At 44.3% G+C, this 19,158-nt stretch overlaps 1 protein-coding gene across 1 annotated transcript in view; it reads left to right on the plus strand.

The window, feature by feature from the left end:
• PROKR1 (prokineticin receptor 1) overlaps positions 1-13,869 on the plus strand; it is a 36,097-nt gene extending 22,228 nt beyond the window's left edge. The window contains exon 3 of the mRNA XM_044290778.1: positions 11,987-13,869. Within this exon, the coding sequence (XP_044146713.1) occupies positions 11,987-12,683 (697 nt within the window). The 3' untranslated portion in view covers positions 12,684-13,869. The remainder of the gene's footprint in view (positions 1-11,986) is intronic.
• The last annotated feature ends 5,289 nt before the right edge of the window (positions 13,870-19,158 follow it).

Raw genomic sequence — 19,158 nt, forward strand, 5'->3', positions numbered from 1 at the left:
GGTCACTTGAAGCTGAGAAAAAGTCTTACGGAGATCAGCTACCTCCAATGAACGACCCTGGAAGCGTTCAGCCAAAAGTGAAACCGGATCCATGCTTGAGACGGTTTCGGCGGCTTATAATGTCACGGACGGTGTACAGGAAACAAGGCAAAGCAACATGCATAAATGACTCGCTGGATCCAAGAGCTAAGGAACCAAAGGGAGACCCCTGCAGAAGACCTGGCACTTTCCCTGGCTGCTCAGCCTATGCAAAGATCCGAATGGTCGAAGTCTGCATATCCACGAACCTTGACTATATAACCCCTGAGCACCCTACAATAGTGAGGGGACACGACCACCGGCTCCCTACACAAGATACGGAGGGAGTCAGGGTCACCTGGGATCCAGCAAACAGAAAATAACAGATAAATGTTCAACACTTAGCTTTTGTAGCAGACAAGAGAACAAGAGCAGCATGCACACACACTCCAGGAAGAAGTATAAGCCGCCCAGAAAAGCATTCTGGGGAGGAATTTAAAGGGAAGCAATTAGTCCAACACATGACAGCTGAGAGAGGCTAACGAGATGATGAACTGAATACCACAACAAAGAAACTCAAGGAGGAGGTTCAGAAAGGCCTCTGTCAGAGCTTCTCAGCTGTCTGGTTGTGACAGGAACAGATAGGGCAATCTGTCATAAAGACCGGGATGATCGAACTGTGTGTTGTCTTCCTGGCGCTCGAGTTCAACACATCACTGATCAGGTTGACAACTTACTGGGAGGGGCTGGAGAAGATCCAGCAGTCATGGTCCATATCAGAACCAATGACAAAGTTAGAGGTAGGTGGAGCGTCCTTAAAAAATGATTTTAGGGATTTAGGTCACAAGCTTAGGACAAAGACCTCAAAGGTAGTGTTTTTCCGAAATACTGCCTGTACCCCGAGCCACACAAGAAAGGCAGCGGGAGTTAGGGAGGTTAACAAGTGGCTCAAGAACTGGTGTAGAAAGGAGGGGTTTGGGTTCCTGGAAAACTGGGTCGACTTCTCTGTTCTCGGATAGGCTGCACCTCAATGGGGAAGGGGCAGCTGTTTTGGGGGAGAAGATGGCTAGAAGGTTGGCTATGTGTTTAAACTAGGGACTGGGGGGAGCGTAATTACGTTATAGGAAGGGAAGATGGGACTGGGGGAGGAATGGATGGAGAGACTAGAACAGTTCAGAAGGAAAGGTGTAGGGTTAAAATTATACATAAACCTCTTAATTATGTATACTATTGCCAGAAGCCTGAATAATAAAACTGGTGAACTGGAATTAGTGATGTGTGAGGAGGACTATTACATAGTAGGAATAACTGAGACATGGCTGGATGATAGCTATGACTGGGCGGTTAATGTACAGGGTTACAGTCTGTTTAGAAAGGATCATCAAAACCAGAGAAGGGGAGGGGTCTGCCTCTATGTAAAATCCTCTCTAAAGCCCACACTCTGGGAAGATATAAGTGAGGGACATGAACATGTGGAGTCACTGTGGGTAGAAATACATGGAGGAATAAACAATAATAAAATACTAATAGGAGTTTATTATAAGCAGTGGAGCAGTGGCATGCTAAGGGCCGGGGGATGGCAATCCGTCCTGGGTGTCAGGCTGTCAGCTATACAGGGGGTGCTGCCATGCCTGCCTGCGTGCGGGCACTCCAGGCAGCAAACTGTGGCGCTAGCGCATCCTGCTATTGCCAATTATTAAATCTGAATGGCTCAGGCGTGATGAGCAGCAGCCTCCGGCCCAATGTCTCTGCAAGGAAGGATTGCTGTGATTCTCTTAGGAGAAAGGACCTTTGATGACATAATCACCATGTGACCAGTAACATATCGATATTACTGGTCATATGGCTATGAGGTAATCAAAGGTTCTTTCTCTCTACCAGGATTGTTGCTGCAGGAGAAGTTTGTCATAATTGTGGAGCTTTTTTTTGTGAAGATTCAATCAGTAAAAGGTGACAGGGGCTGTTATGCTGTTATATTGTAAGCTACTGTATAGTGTGGGGTGCTATATACTGTGGAGTGCTGTATATTGTGGAGTGCTATACTGCTCTACTGTATACTGTGGGGTGCTGTATACTGTATACTATTGGGTGCTGTATACTGTATACTGTGAAGTGCTCTGTATCTTGTGGGGTGCTATATACTGTGGGGTGCCGTATACTGTGACATTCAGTCAGATTTATTTGTGCATACACTTACAAGACCTGCGCTACTGTACGTGTGACATACTTGCAAGCATATATACCATTTAATATGCTGAAGGCGAGCAGTAAGGGACGGGGAAGTGGCCATGCTGCTGATGGTGCAGGCAGAGGCCGTGGCCCTGTGCACGGTGAAACTGTGTCTGCTGCCAGAGCACAAGAAACACACTCATCCACGATACCTAGCTTCATGTCCCAGTTTGCAGGGCGGCGCAGGACACCACTCTCGAAGTCAGACCAGTGCGACTAGGTGGTTAGTTGGATTGCAGCAGATAATGCTTCCAGTTGGTAAAGCACACCCTGTCTTCCTCAAAGTCCAGTCTCAGTAGCCAAGGGTCTGGTCAACAGAATCCTGACCCACCTTCGTCCCACCATGGAGAGTCTTGGCAAACAAGTAATCCCACACTTGGATATTCCGAGGAGCTCTTTTCATCACCGTTCCTTGATTTGGCCCTCTCGCCAAGCCCGCTTGAAGAGGGACATGAAGAGATCTTGTGCACTGATTCCCAAACTCTTGAGCATCCACAGTCAGAAAAAGATGACTTGGGAAATGGCAATTAGTGTTTCACGGGGTGGATGATGATGATGAGACACAGTTGCCAATAAGTCAACCGCAATTAGTGTCTCAAGAGGTTCATAATGAGGATGAGACACAGTCCGGAGGATGACCAGAGTTAGGAAGAGAAGGAGGAGGTGGTGGAGGATGAAATCACTGACCCAACCTGGGAAAGTGACAAGCTAAGCGCGGACAGCAGTACAGAGGTGGAGGGATCCGCAGCACCGCAACAGGCTGAAAGAGGCAGTGGGGTGGCTAAAGGGAGAAGGCGGGCCACATCAAACAGGCCCGTAACTGTTCCCCAGAGCACCCCCTTGCAGCAATCTCCCTTGCCAAGGGGTAGGTGTTCCGCAGTCTGGTGCTATTTTGAGGAAAGTGCGGGAGCGAGTCGTACCCTGGGATGGCACAGGTGCTACCGACGCCAAGGATTGCGGGCCCTACTTTCATCTGAATTTTCATCTTGCAGCACCAGTCAGCCATCAGTTCAGTAGCTGGAGGCAGTGTAGCACTGCAGTGGAGAAGCGGCGACAGGCCTTGCTGAAACTTAATTGCTTAGGTGACAAACAGCTCAACTCCACACAGCTGTGGCAGGGTATAAGAGCCCAGACTGAGCTGTAGCTCTCGCCACTCAACCTACCATCAGGCATGTTTGTGTCTAATAATAGACATAACTTGGTGGCGGCTTTAGAGCTCGGCAAGCTCACACACATACCATGCCTAGCCCACGTGTTCAACTTAGTGGTTTAGCGGTTTCTCAAAACCTACCCCAATTTGACTGGGCTACTGGTGAAGGTGCGCTGCGTGTGTGCCCATTTCCGAAAGTCATCTAGAGCTGCCGCCGCTCCGGCCATGCTGCAGCAGTAGCTGCCAGAATCCACAGCGATATTTGGTCAGGCCTAATGCCGTTCTAAGGATGGTAAGGCCTGAGCAAGTACAGGCGCTAGTCAATTGGGTGGCTGACAGTGGATCCAGCACGTTCACATTATCTCCCACCCAGTCTTCTGCAGAAAGCACACAGGTTGCGCCTGTCAGTCTGTCACATCACCCCCGAGCATATCGGGGAACAGTGGCGTACATAGAGAAGTAAGGGCCCCATAGCAAGAATCTAACAAGGCCCCACACACACAGGACAGAAGGTTTTCTGCGTAAACCCCTTTTAATTACCCTTGGGCCATTTTTCCGCTGCCTCATTTGCTAAAAGTTGTTCCTTTAGAGGGTAGAGTCCTGACCAAGTTTTCATCTCCAGTAGAAGAGGAGATAATCCAACTAAGACTGGGCCCCCTCTTGCCCTGGGCCCCATAACCATTGCATGGTCTGCTGCTATGGTAGTTACGCCCCTGTCGGGGAACCTGTCTGAGCCTCAAGTCATGCAGCAGTCTCTTATGCTGTTTGAAGACTCTGCTGGCAGGGTTTCCCAAGGGCATCCACCTAGCCCTTCCCCAGGGGTGGAAGACATAGAATGCATTGACGCACAACCACTTATGTTTCCTGATGAGGACATGGGAATACCACCTCAGCACGTCTCTGATGATGACGAAACACAGGTGCCAACTGCTGCGCCTTTCTGCAGTGTGCAGACCGAAAAGGAGGTCAGGGGGGAAGACTGGGTGGAAGACTATGCAGGGGACGATGAGGTCCTAGACCCCACATGGAATGAAGGTCGTGCCACTGACTTTCAGAGTTCGGAGGAAGAGGCAGTGTTGAGACCGAGCCAACAGCGTAGCAAAAGCGGGAGCAGGGTGCAAAAGCAGAGCAGCCATTGCCAAAACAGTTTGCCTGCTACTGGCCACCGTCACCAGTGACCGAGCACACCAAAGGCAGCTTCAAGGAGTTCCCTGGCATGGCACTTCTTCACACAATGTGCTGACGACAAGACCCAAGTGGTTTGCACGCTGTGCCATCAGAGCCTGATGCAAGGCATTAACGTTCCGAACCTTAGCACAACCTGCACGACCAAGCATCTACATGCGAGACACGAGCTGCAGTGGAGTAAGCACCTTCAAAGCCAAGAAAGGGCTCCCTCTTCTGCTGCTGCCTCGGCCTCTTCCTCCGCCTCTGGAGGAACGTTGGCACCTGCCGCCCAGAAAACAGAGGATGTGGCACCAACAACACCACCTCCGTCATAAAGCATCTCCACCATGTCATACAGAAGCGTTCAGCTCTCCATCTCACAAACCTTTGAGAGAAAGCGTAAATTCCCACCTAGCCACCCTCGATCCCTGGCTCTGAATGCCAGCATTTCTAAACCACTGGCCTTTGAAATGCTGTTATTCAGGCTGGTGGAGACGGACAGCTTCAAACAGCTCATGTCGCTTGCTGTCCCACAGTACGTCGTTCCCAGCCGCCACTACATCTCCAGGAGAGCCGTGCCCTCCCTGCACAACCTAACCACAGATACGTGGACCAGTAAGCACGGCCAGGGACGCTTATCTCCCTAACTGCACACTGGGTAAATGTAGTGGCGGCTGGGCCCCAGGCGGAGAGCTGTTTGGCGCACATCCTTCCGCCACCAAGGATCGCAGGGCAAGCATTCTTTGCCTCCTGTTGCCTCCTCTTCCTACTCGGCTTCCTCCTCCTCTTCTACCACCTCCTCATCCGGTCAGCGACAGACCTTCACCACCAACTTCAGAACAGCCAGGGCTAAACGTCAGCAGGCCGTTCTGAAACTAATGTGTTTGGGGGACAGGCCCCACACCGCGCAGGAGTTGTGGCGGGGTATAGAACAACAGACCGACGAGTGGTTGCTGCCAGTGAGCCTCAAGCCTGGCCTGGTGGTGTGCGATAATGGGCGAAATCTCGTTGCAGCTCTGGGGCTAGACGGTTTGACGCACATCCCTTGCCTGGCGCATGTGCTGAATTTGGTGGTGCAGAAATTCAGTCACAACTACCCCAACATGTCTGAGCTGCTGCATAAAGTGCGGAACAGCACCACTTCACCACCAATGACTAGGCCTCCATGCGAGACCTGTGTGCCCTGTTTCGAGTACTCCACCAACATGGCCAGTGGCGATGACGCCGTTATCAGCGTTGCAATACCACTTCTATGTCTCATTGAGAAAACACTTAGGGCGATGATGGAAGAGGATGTGGCCCAGGATGAGGAGGAGGAAGAGGGGTCATCTCTAACACTTGCAGGCCAGTCTTTTAGAAGTGGCTCAGAAAGAGGATTTTTGCAACAGCAGAGGCCAGGTACAAATTTGGCCAGCCAGGGCCCAATACTGGAGGACGAGGAGGAGGAGGATGGGGATGAAGCATGTTCACAGCGGGGTGGCATCCAACGCAGCTCGGGCCCATCACTGGTGCGTGGCTGGAGGGATACGGAGGACGCAGACGATACGCCTCCCACAGAGGACAGCTTGTCCTTACCTCTGGGCAGCCTGGCACACATGAGCATCTACATGCTGCAGTGCATGCGCAACGACAGCAGAGTTGCCCACATTTTAACGTGTGCTGACTACTGGGTGGCCACCCTGCTGGATCCCTGTTACAAAGACAATGTGCCGTCCTTAATTCCCTCACTGGAGCGTAATCGGAAGATGCGCGACTACAGGCGCACGCTGGTAGATGCGCTCCTGAGAGCATTCACAACTGACGCCGGGGGACAAGTGGAAGCACAAGGCGAAGGCAGATGAGGAGGAAGAGGTCGCCAACGCAGCTGTGTCAGCATGGCCGACATGTGGAAAAGCTTTGTCACCTCGCCGCAACAACCGGCCTCAACTGCTGATATGGAGCGTGTTAGCAGGAGGCAGCATTTTAGCAACATGGTGGAACAGTACCTGTGCACACGACTACACGTACTGACTGATGGTTCTTCCCCTTCTGGGTCTCCAAATTGTCCACATGGCCAGAGCTTGCCCTGTATGCCTTGGAGGTGCTGGCCTGCCCTGCAGCCAGTGTACTCTCTGAACGTGTATTTAGCACGGCAGGAGGCGTCATTACAGACAGACGCAGCCGCCTGACCACAGCGAACCTGGACAAGCTCACGTTCATTAAAATGAACCAGGCTTGGATTCTACAAGACTTGTCTGTACCTTGTGCAGAATAGACATTTATACCACCATCAAACATACATTCTTGTACTCAAGTCAAACGCAATGATTCTTTGTTTTATTTTTTTTATTTGTCCCAATATTTTGGGGGCTACCTACCCAATAAAAAAAAATATAAAAACATTGTTGGCTACCTCCTCCTCCTCCATTGCTGCCTCCACCTACAACACCACATTCACTGCCTCCTCAACCTCCGACTCCATATCCACCTCCTTCTCTGAGTTGCAGGTTAATAATTTGTCATTTTTAGTTATTTTATTTCATTTTAAGTTATTTCCCTATCCACATTTGTTTGCAGAGCAGTTCCTATGCTCTTAAGCACATCCATCTCTTTTACATCCATCTAACCTTTTCAAGGACTATTTTAGAGCTATTTTAATGCAAAAAAGTGCAAATTTTAGTGCCCTAAATTGAAAAAAATCTTATTTTCAATTGTCGGGGGACATTTTACAATTTTTGGCATATACAAACTCCTGCTGTGCCTGGGTGACAGGGGCCTAAATCTCTCAAAATCCTCTGTTCTATTGCTGGGTGACATGAACCCCCTTTTTCCGTGAATGAACCCCTGCTGTGCCTGGGTGACATGGTGACATGAACCCCCTTTTGCCGTGAATGAACCCCTGCTCTGCATTGCTGACAGGGAATTAAATTTTGTGAAAACATCTGTTACTGATCGGAAGATGCGCGACTACAAGCGCACACTGCTGATGGCATTCCCACCTGACAGCGAGGGCACAGTGGAAGCACAAGGCGAAAGCAGAGGAGGAGGAAGAGGTCGCCAATGCAGCTAGGGCACCACCAGCACCTGAGAAGGCAGGGTTAGCATGGCCGAAATGTGCAAAAGCTTTGTCAGCCTTGGAGGTGCTGACCTGCCCTGCAGCCAGTGTATAGTGTGAACGTGTGTTTAGCACGGCAGAGAGCATTATGTGGACAAGCTTACATTTATTAAAATGAACCAGGCATAGATCCCACAGGACTTGTCCGTACCTTGTGCAGAATAGACATTTATACCAGACTCAACCATCCATTCTTGTACTCAAGTGCACTTATTCTTTGTTTTATTTTATTATATGTCCCAATATTTTGGGGGATACCCCAATTTAAAAATAAAAAATAACACAAATCAGTGTTGGCTACCTATTCCTCCTTCACCGCCGCTTCCACCTACACCGCCAAGTCAACCTACACCGCCACATCCACCCATCCACCGCCTCCTCAACCTCCTACTCCTAGATCCAGATTGTTATTTTTAATTTTTCTGTATTTTATGTTATTTTAAGTCATTTCCCTATCCACATTTGTTTGCAGAACAGTTGCCATGCTCTTAAGCACATTTTGATGCCTTTTGCAGCCCTCTAGCCCTTTTCAGGACTATTTTAGAGCCATTTTAGTGCCCAAAAGTTCGGGTCCCTATTGACTTCAAAGGGGTTCAGGTTCGGGGTCAAGTTCGGGTCCCGAACCCGAACTTTTTTTTCAAGTTCGGCCAAACTCTTCGAACCCAAACATCCAGGTGTCCGCTCAACTCTAATATTCTATAGTGCCAGCAATGTGCGGTCCGCAAAATGCGGAACACACATTGCCACTGTCTGTGTTTTGCTGATCCGCGGCTCAGTGGATCCGCAAAACACGTTGCGGATGTGTGAATGGAGCCTTACACCGACAAATGTAAGGTTATGCACATGGGAAGGAATAATGCAAGTCACCAGTACATACTAAATGGTAAAACACTGGGTAACACTGACCTGGAAAAGGACCTAGGAATTTGGGTGAACCGCAAACTAAGCTGTAGAAACCAGTGTCGGGCAGCTGCTTCCAAGGCCAATAACTAGTCAGACCACACATGGAGTACTGTGTACAGTTCTGGGCTCGTGTGAACAAGGCAGACATAGCAGAGCTGGAGAGGGTTCAGAGGAGGGCAACTAAAGTAATAACTGGAATGGGTGGACTACAGTACCCTGAAAGATTATCAAAATTAGGTTTATTCACTTTAGAAAACAGACGACTGAGGGGAGATCTAATAACTATGTATAAATATATCAGGGTTCAGTACAGAGATCTCTCCCATCATCTATTTATCCCCAGGACTGTGACTGTGACGAGGGGACATCCTTTGCGTCTGGAGGAAAGAGGGTTTGTACACAAACATACAAGACAAATCTTTATGGTAAGAGCAGTGAAACTATGGAACTCTCTGCCTGAGGAGGTGGTGATGGGAAGTTCACTAAAAGAGTCCAAGAGGGGCCTGGATGTATTTCTGGAGTGTAATAATATTACAGGTTATAGTTACTAGAGATGGGTTGTTGATCCAGGGAGTTATTCTGATTGCCTGATTGGAGTCGCAAAGGATTTTTTTCTCCTAAAATGAGGAAATTTGGCTTCTACCTCACAGTTGTTTTTTTTTGCCTTCCTCTGGATCAACTTGCAGGATAACAAGCTGAACTGGATGGACAAATGTCTTTTTTCAGTCTTATAAACTATGTTACTATGTAAGTGACCAGCCTGTTTTGAGCCTTACTGACCAAGCGTTTTTCTTTCTTTTTTCATCGTCGCGTTCGAAGAGCTATAACTTTTTTATTTTATTTTCTATATAGCTGTATGAGCGCTTGTTATTTTGCGGGACAAGTTGTAGTTTTTAATGATGCCATTTTCTGGTACACATAACTTTCTATGGTAAATAACTTTAATTAACTCTTTCAGGGAGGGATATGGGGAAAACAGCAATACTGCCACTGAGTTTTTATGTTATAAATTTTACGGCGTTCATTTTTCAGTATAAATAACCGTTTTTTTTTTTCTGTTTTTCTACTTTTGTTCAATAAAACTTTTATTTTAAAAGGAATAAAATCTTCCCAAGACCCATACATATTTTCTTTTTCCCTCTATGGAGCTGTGTGACGCCTTTATTTTTACGGGACGACTTGTAGTTTTCATTGGTATCATTTTGGAGTAAATTATTCATTTTGATCACTTATTACTAACTTTTTTCAGTGGCAATCAAGCAATTCTGTAATTTTTTTTTAAACTTTTTTTTTTTTTTACGGCATACACTATAGGGGATAATTTACATGATTTATGTAGTGTGGGTCAATACAGATGCAGCAATTGAAAAACTCATGCCGATCCGGGCTGTTAGAGCTTGACTGCGACTCTCATGTGAGAGCCGGGCTCCGGCTCCCCATACAGGGCTTAGACCGGGCCGCCATGAAAAAGCGGCGGCCCAGCCTAAGGCTCCTTAGTGACTGCCATAAAAAGGCATATGGGTGGTCACTAAGGGGTTAAATGGGTCTTCCAACATTTTACTACTGATGACCTATCCTCAGAATAGGTCATCGGTATCTGATAGGTGGGGGTACGACATCTGGGACCCACAACGATCATTTGTTTGATCATTTGTTTGAGAAGACAGCGGCTCTCGCAGTAGCGCCACGGACTACTCAAAGATGTACACGTTCATTGGTCAGGTGACCTACGTGCAGAACAGCCCTATTGAAGTGAATGGTGCTGACCTGCGATACCAAGCACAGTCTCTATACTATGTATATGTGGTTGGTAAGCTGAGAGAAGGCAGCAGTGCTCACAGGAGTGGCAATGCTTCCTCAAACAGCTGATTGGTGGGGGTCTCTGGTGTCTGACCCCAACAGATCAGACACTAGTTACTTATCTTGAGGATAGGTCACCAGTAGTAAAATATCAGAAAACCCTTTTAAGTACCAAATTGTGTAGCATCCTCAAGTGGGTTAAGACATACAAGGAACAGAGCTTTTGTGCTTACTGCATAATAATATGAAATTACTTGCACCAGGGAATGTCATTTACTAAGTGGTTTTGATCGATAAAAATTGTCAAACATCATACAATATGAAAACAAGTTACTTCACTTCAGAGAGGCCATGGCCTGTTTTAGATCCTTTATTGTATAGTTAATACTGTATGATAGAATATTATATATTTTTGTTTTTGTTTTATTTGTCTGTTTTATCACAGTTAATTATTAAGACAATTTATATTGATTATTTGCCATAAATGGCTCACAACCTTTGCAATGTAAAAAGTAAAAGTAAATATTATTTTTAATAAAAAGTGAAAGCCAGAACTAAATAATGGCAGATATCATAGTGTACTTAGGAGCATAATATTAATTTCTATCTCTATGTCTGTGTACATTTGTTTAATGTTAGGCTTCTTGCTCTAGCATCCAGCACAGTGGTAAACCATGTCCATTCAGTTCCATATTACGTGTGTAGGTATTCCATGAACCACCATATGCCGTCTCTTTATGGCACTGTATTTACTTCCAGTAGCAATACTTTAAGAGGGGTATACTTTCGCTAATGTGACATCTTATGAAATTATGCCAACATGTGCCAACATGAATCTGCCATATGGCCATGTACAGGAGGTCTTATACAGTATACTGAGCAGAATACAAGACTAAATAGAGTACAAAGTGTTAATTTTGTGCATTTGGGGAGCTAAAGTATAGGGTCTAATAATAAAAGATAATAGAGCATTTGAATGGGCTGTATGCAATGTAACATTTCCCCTACAGTGGCCATATGACCCTTTCCCTTGGATTGAAAACTGGACCTTCAGTGATCAGCAGATTATCAGGCCAACTTCAAATTGAAGTGGTTGTGCCAGAAACTACTTTTCACCTTGAAGTTTATTTTTAATAATTACTCTAGCTCCAATTTCTCCTTGAATTTTCTTTCCAAATTTTCTTCATTTGCAACCTTCTCTTATCCCCTATGCGAGAATCCAACTTCTTGGTGTGTCATGTGTCTGCTTTACAATCATGTCTTAGGGCAGTGAAATGTGTCCTGACATCAGCAGAGAGACACTAACCATGCCCCTTGTTCATACCAATGCCGCTTGTGTGTCCTACATTGCAAGGCTCCAATGCAGGACGTATACAATAAAAACAGATTTGCCACAGGGTGCAATGGTAGGCTAATAACTTTAGAGGAAGGCAGTTTTGATAAAAAGTGGCATCTGGGGAAAATGATATAAGTGATATCTGTTGGGTGGGGATACTTTTATATTAGTTGCACAACCCCTTTAAGTGCAACTCCAAGGTCATTTGCAGCATTCATGTGGTTGTATAATCTGACATGAAAGAAACACTATGCTGATATGTTTACCACATTCTTCTTTTTGTTTGCAGGTACTTGGCCATAGTACATCCTCTGAAACCTCGGATGAATTATCAAACTGCCTCATTTCTGATTGCTTTTGTCTGGATTATCTCATTACTGATAGCCATCCCATCGGCATACTTCGCTACAGAGACCGTGCTCTTTAATGTGGAAAGTCAAGAAAAGATATTTTGTGGACAGATTTGGCCAGTGGACCAACGGATCTATTATAAATCTTATTTCCTTTTTATTTTTGCCATTGAGTTTGTTGGCCCAGTCTTAACAATGACTTTATGTTATGCCAGGATCTCCAGAGAACTTTGGTTTAAAACAGTTCCTGGCTTCCAGACGGAGCAAATCCGTAAACGCCTGAGATGTCGGAGAAAAACTGTTTTGGTGCTGATGTGCATCCTCACAGCGTATGTCTTGTGCTGGGCTCCATTTTATGGATTTACCATTGTTCGTGATTTTTTCCCAACGGTTATTGTAAAAGAGAAGCATTTTCTTTCGGTTTTCTACATTGTGGAATGCATTGCCATGAGTAACAGTATGATAAATACCATGTGCTTTGTGACCGTCAAAAACAACACCATGAAGTATTTCAAAAAGATTATGCTTCTGAAATGGAGATCCACTTACAATGGAAGCAAATGTAGTGCTGAGATCGATATCAAGACTACTGCTGTGCCTATTACAGAAGAGGTTGATTGTATCAAGCTAAAGTAATTTATTTGTGACGTTAGAGGACACCACTCCGAACATTAAATTCACTAACTGTTTCATTTGCTTTGGCATAGGACTAACAAAGATGTGCAGCGCACATGGATCGATGGGTGCCCAAGTACAATGGTCCCCCACTAGTAAATTCAAGAAGCAAAAGAGGCAACAGAATACATCATCTATTAGATTTCTTTGTCTGATCCAATAACATACCAGAAGATTCATTTAACCACTTACATGGCTGAGTCTTTTCAAGCTTGCTCCCCATTGTAATTGGTGGAAACCTTAATTTTCCTGTATGTTGTTGGATTAATTAAGAAGTCTGAATGATGGATGCTGTTACCGCTTTTTTTATTCACTTTGACATGATGCCATATGGTGCTCTCAATAAGAGCTTTCTTTTTCCTATAACTGACGAGCCTTTTAAAGATGGTATATACATTGATGTGTCTGAATCAGCAATGAAGTCCAGCGCAGAACCTTCAACCAGTGATGATTGGATATTATGGCATAGTTGTTGCGGTTTCAACTTAATGGAGAAGTGAGAAAATCCTTTGCATACAAAAGAAAACCTTGCTGAGAAGTCCTGAAGAACATGACCAGGTGCTACTTTAGTTTCTTGAGTTGTACATGTCGACATGGTCCAATATTACTGTAGACCCCGAGCTCATGCATTCATGATTAACCTGAGATTTAGCCAAAAGTCAAGACAATACATAAAAAAAGTTGGAGGCCATTTATTTTCATATTTGGAGATCATAAATTGTATACTTCTTGCTTGGAGTGAAATTCTTCTATAAATGTAAAGTGTGCAGTATATGAACAGAGCTTTCACAATGTGCTGAACATAAAAAAATAAAAAAAATAAAAAAATAATTTCCTACTCTGTCCGTATGCATTGAATGTGATATATGTAACTTGCACTGTGTAATATATATATATTCCAGGCATGGTGGGTTTACTTCAGACTTAATCCTGAAAAATGTATGCTTTTCACAAACTAACTGTTTAACTAAATGCGGTCTCATGAAATGCTATTTGTGTTTTAGATTTATTATGTCTTAAATACCACTATTTTACTGCTTGAAACTTGCACACTGGAACTTGTTTAAGTGGATGCAGCACTAGAACAGGTTTCTTGAATATATAATGGTTTATTAAAATAAAAAATATACAACTTTGTGATTTAACTCTGAAAAACGATTGTGTTATTGCCATTCCTTTATTGCCCCCATTGTTTATATTGTTGAGCAGCTCACTGTTGGCAGGAATACAACAGCATAAATTACACTTCTATCCTGTTTACGGCCTAACTCTTCCCTGTCTCTACACTAGGATGTTTTGGGAGGTGCTGTATGCGTTAATAGCATGGTGACCCCTTGTAAAATCTTCAGAGGTCCAATTTACTTAAATAGCCTGTTTTACTCTTTCAGACCAAAAATGTGTGCCAGCAAAACACAATCCATGACCAGCTGCATAGCCTCACAGGTCACAGGACCTCAGTATAGGGGTGCCACATACAGATCCAGCCACAGACCCTCAGTGGCATACACAAAGTCTGTATACCTAGTCGCCCCTTTATAGTCATAGTGAGATATAATGCCAGGTTTAAAGGGATCCAGCCTTTCGGAATATGCAGGCAGCATGTTATATAACAGGAGGAGCTGAGCAGACTGATATATAGTTTTATGGGAAAAGATTCAGTTTAACTTATATTTATTTCACTTAAATTAGTGCTCATCTGGGCTTTGAAGTCTAGGAGTCGGTCTTATCAGTGATTTTGACAGCCTTCCCTTAATGACTGTGTATACAGAGGTAGCTGTCAACCACTAATAGGACTCTTTTACTTCAAAGCTCAGTATGAGCAGGGATTTAAATGAATAAATTATAAGTTATACTAAATATTTTCCCTTAAAACTATATATCAATCTGCTCAGCCTCTCTTTCTCTATAACAGGCCTGCAGATTGTATTGCATTTTCATGGGGTCATGTTGTCATGGAACCAGCTCGATGTTACCTGACTCTACCCTGTTTCTTTTCGATTTTTTCCCATTAGACCAAAGTTGCAAATAATACCTGTTAACTGGTTAAAGATTCCAAGTGGGAAAAGTCTACAATGCTGACTAGTGATTGTCACTACACTGCCAACGGCTACATTGGGGGAGTACCATAACCATAGTGATTAGAATAGAGTAGGGTAGAGCCAGTACCACACAGTGAAAAAGTGGCCATTGACTTCTCAGTTCCAGTCAGAAAGCCTTGCTGATGGTATTTCTACGTAGTGTGTGAAAAAAGCACCGATACAGGGGGCCAAAGTCTCTGAATAGCACAATACAGGGAGCCCAAAACAGCATCCAGATGGTGTTATCCACGAAGCAACCTTAGAGGACACGAGACAGTGCCCCCATATAGTGAACACCTAAGAGATCACATATATATTTAAAAGTCCAAAGAGCCGACTATACAGTAGAATCAGTCACAAAGTCCACAGCGTTGATGATCCAGGGAACTTACATAGCTGAAATGTTGGATTTACCCTCTTTGGTATACTACACATGATATTAATCCTGGGGAAATTATTTTACAATAATGAATACAGTTATGCATCAGCCCTTTCCATTATAATAAAGTCTCTAAATACATCTAGCATGGCTAACAAGCCCCGTACAGTATCACTTAACAGGGGGACGAAGACTTCTGACACTCTAGTATCTTTGGAAGATGATATCATGACAAAAGCATAAAACTGCATGTTTGGCTGAATCTACCATTAACATTGTACAGGATTTAAATGATTCCTCTATGTCTGGAAAGCTATGTTGTTTAACTTGGCTTTTTCCCAATGTTTTCCTCTATTACTCTATTACTGTATGCAGGGACGTAACTACCATAGGGACAGACCATGCGACTGCTATGGGGCCCAGGGCAAGAGGGGGCCCAGTCTTAGTTGGGATTATCTTCTCTTCTTCTGGGGGTGAAAACGGTCAGGACTCTACCCTGTAAATGAACAACTTTTAGCAAATGAGGCAGTAGAAAAATGGCCCAAGGGTGACTGAGAAGGATTTATGCAGAAACCCTTCTGTCCTGTGTGTGGGGCCTGGTTTGATCCCTGCTATGGGGCCCTTAGTTCTCTGTGTACGCCACTGACTGTATGTATATTAGCATAGTATTTGCATTGTACAATTTTTTAATCAATTATCTATTGTCATGGTAGAGTTGTTGTATGATCCCTAAACAAGGGATCTAACCACGTTGTGTGCAATGCACCATGTCTTAAAATTCCATCTAGGGGAAAAGAAATAAGAAGACATGACTCATGGTGGTTCCCTTGAGCTAGAGGTATATTTTCAATGATTGTCGTGTATCTAGATCAATTTGCCTTCAAGCCTCACCAATGTTGAAGTAGTTACCGTAGCTGTATCTGGAGTCAACATTCCATCTGGGATACAGACTTTCCCTTATGTGTCTTACATACTCAATCACCAAGTTGTATGTAATGTCAAAGCTAGAGATGAGTGAATAGAAGTTGACAAAGTGGAATTTGATCCGATTTTCATAAAAAATTCGATTCGCACCGAACTTGAATTTCCTCACGCTTCGTAGTAACAAATCGCATTTTTCCTAAAATGGAGCAAGGAACTCTGTGAACGAGGGATCACCCACAATGCCATTCATGCAGTCAATCGGCAGCCAGCCAGCCCTGGGATGTCACAGCCCTATAAATAGCCTCAGCCATCTTGGATTCAGACATTTTCCAGTGCACTTTAGTACAGGGAGAAATATCAGCAGGCGCTAGGGACAGTGCTAGAAAAGACTTTAGAACTTGTATTTTTCTGTATAGGTGTATACGTTCAGGGAAAGGATAGGGAGGAATCATTCCACAGTATTGAACTAGAACAGGGTTCAGTAGGGGAGGTTACAGCCTGGGTAATAGGAACAATCCTATTATACCTTGCTGCACTGACTGGGGATCCAAGTAATTCCAGCAAACCGTTCTTGTTATTGGGGTGCAAGTGCTGTTTGATACAGCCACTAACAGGGTTTATTACAAGGAAATATTTCTACGTCTTATTTGCCCTTGTGCGGTGCAGATATATGTTCTAAAGCATTTTTTGGCTTGTATTAGTGGAAAAAAAAGGTCTTATTAGCTGTTGTGTGGTGAAGTGAGAAAATCACAGCCCTTTTTGGCGTGTTTTAGTGGCAAAAAAATATATATTGTTTGACGTTCAGCAATGCAGTTATATGTTCTAAAGGCTTTTGTGGCATGTATTAGTGGCAAAAAAATATATATTATTTGGCGTTCAGTGGTGCAGTTATATGTTCTAAAGCTTTTTGTGGAGTGTATAAGTGGAAAAAAGTAAGGGTATATTTGCCGTTCAGCGATGCAGTTACATGTTCTAAAGCCCTTTTTGGCATGCATTAGTGGCAAAAAATATATATATTATTTGCCATTCAGCGGTGCAGTTATATGTTCTAAAGCTTTTTGTGGAGTGTATTAGTGGAAAAAAGTGAGGGCATATTTGCCGTTCAGCAGTGCAGTTATATATTCTAAAGCCTTCTTTGGCGTGTATTAGTTTAAAAAAAGGAAGTATTAGCCATTGTGTGGTAAAGTGATAAAATTACATACTTTTTTGGGGTGTTTTAATTTCCTTTTTATTTTTATTTTTTTATCTAACAGTATGTCAGACAGAGAAGTGCCAGGCCCTGCACAGGGGAGTGGCAGAGGCCTAAATGTTTCTGGCGCAGGCACAGGTCGCAGCAGAGTAAGGGAGCGTGGCAGCAGGAGTCGCAGCGAGAGGCCTGAGCTCTCGGTGTCATCTAGCTGTTATGTCTTGATTAGCAACCCTGGGGTTCTTGAATGATTGACTCGGTCATCCACTTCGTCCCAAGTGACATCAGACACCCCAAGCCAAGAGTCGGTGGGTTCGTCAGACACAACCCTTAATTGGCATGGCATGGGAGCAGGCCCTGTGCCCTCACCTGTCTTCAACCTGCCTCTGTCCTTTTCTGTTCCCTTAGCCAGAGAAGCAGGGACGTGCACAGACATTTTGAAGGGCAGGGGCTTAAGTAAAAAAAGAAGGGAACTTGTCATAATTTCAAAAAATGTTTGTACCACGAAGCTTACTTTTCTAGAAGTCCTACCTTGTTCTCCATTAATTTTTTGATACTGTAATTGTAAACACGACAGATACATAGTAACACACATGATACAACACTTTCTGCCCACATACATGATACAACACTGTCTGCCCACATACATGATGCTACAGTGGGATGCGAAAGTTTGGGCAACCTTGTTAATCGTCATGATTTTCCTGTGTAAATCGTTAGTTGTTACGATAAAAAAAGGCAGTTAAATATATCATATAGGAGACACACACAGTGATATTTGAGAAGTGGAATGAAGTTTATTGGATTTACAGAAAGTGTGCTATAATTGTTTAAACAAAATTAAGCAGGTGCATAAATTTGGGCACCACAAAAAAGAAATGAAATCAATATTTAGTAGATCCTCCTTTTGCAGAAATTACAGCCTCTAAACGCTTCCTGTAGGTTCCAATGAGAGTCTGGATTCTGGTTGAAGGTATTTTGGACCATTCCTCTTTACAAAACATCTTTAGTTCATTCAGGTTTGATGGCTTCCGAGCATGGACAGCTCTCTTTAAGTCACACCACAGATTTTCAATTATATTCAGGTCTGGGGACTGAGATGGCCATTCCAGAACGTTGTACTTGTTCCTCTGCATAAATGCCTTAGTGGATTTTGAGCAGTGTTTAGGGTCGTTGTCTTGTTGAAAGATCCAGGCCCGGCCCAGCTTCAGCTTTGTCACTGATTCCTGGACATTGGTCTCCAGAATCTGCTGATACTAAGTGGAATCCATGCGTCCCTCAACTTTGACAAGATTCCCAGTCCCTGCACTGGCCCCACAGCATGATGGAACCACAACCATATTTTACTGTAGGTAGCAGATGTTTTTCTTGGAATGTTGTGTTCTTTTTCCTCCATGCATAACGCCCTTTGTTATGGCCAAATAACTAAATTTTAGTTTCATCAGTCCACAGCACCTTATTCCAAAATGAAGCTGGCTTGTCCAAATGTGCTTTAGCCCACCTCAAGTGGCACTTTTTGTGCTAGTGGGCGAAGAAAAGGCTTCCTCTGCATCACTCTCGCATACAGCATCTCCTTGTGTAAAGTGCGCCGAATGGTTGAACGATGCACAGTGACTCCATCTGCAACAAGATGATGTTGTAGGTCTTTGGTGCTGGTCTGTGGGTTGACTCTGACTGTTCTCACCATTCGTCGCTTCTGTCTATCCCAGATTTTTCTTGGTCTGCCACTTCGAGCCTTAACTTGAACTGAGCCTGTGGTCTTCCATTTCCTCAATATGTTCCTAGCTGTGGAAACAGGCAGCTGAAATCTCTGAGACAGCTTTCTGTATCCTTCCCCTAAACCATGATGGTGAACAATCTTTGTCTTCA

This window comes from Bufo gargarizans, chromosome 4, assembly GCF_014858855.1.
Source record: "Bufo gargarizans isolate SCDJY-AF-19 chromosome 4, ASM1485885v1, whole genome shotgun sequence".
Classification (NCBI taxonomy): Eukaryota; Metazoa; Chordata; class Amphibia; order Anura; family Bufonidae; genus Bufo; species Bufo gargarizans.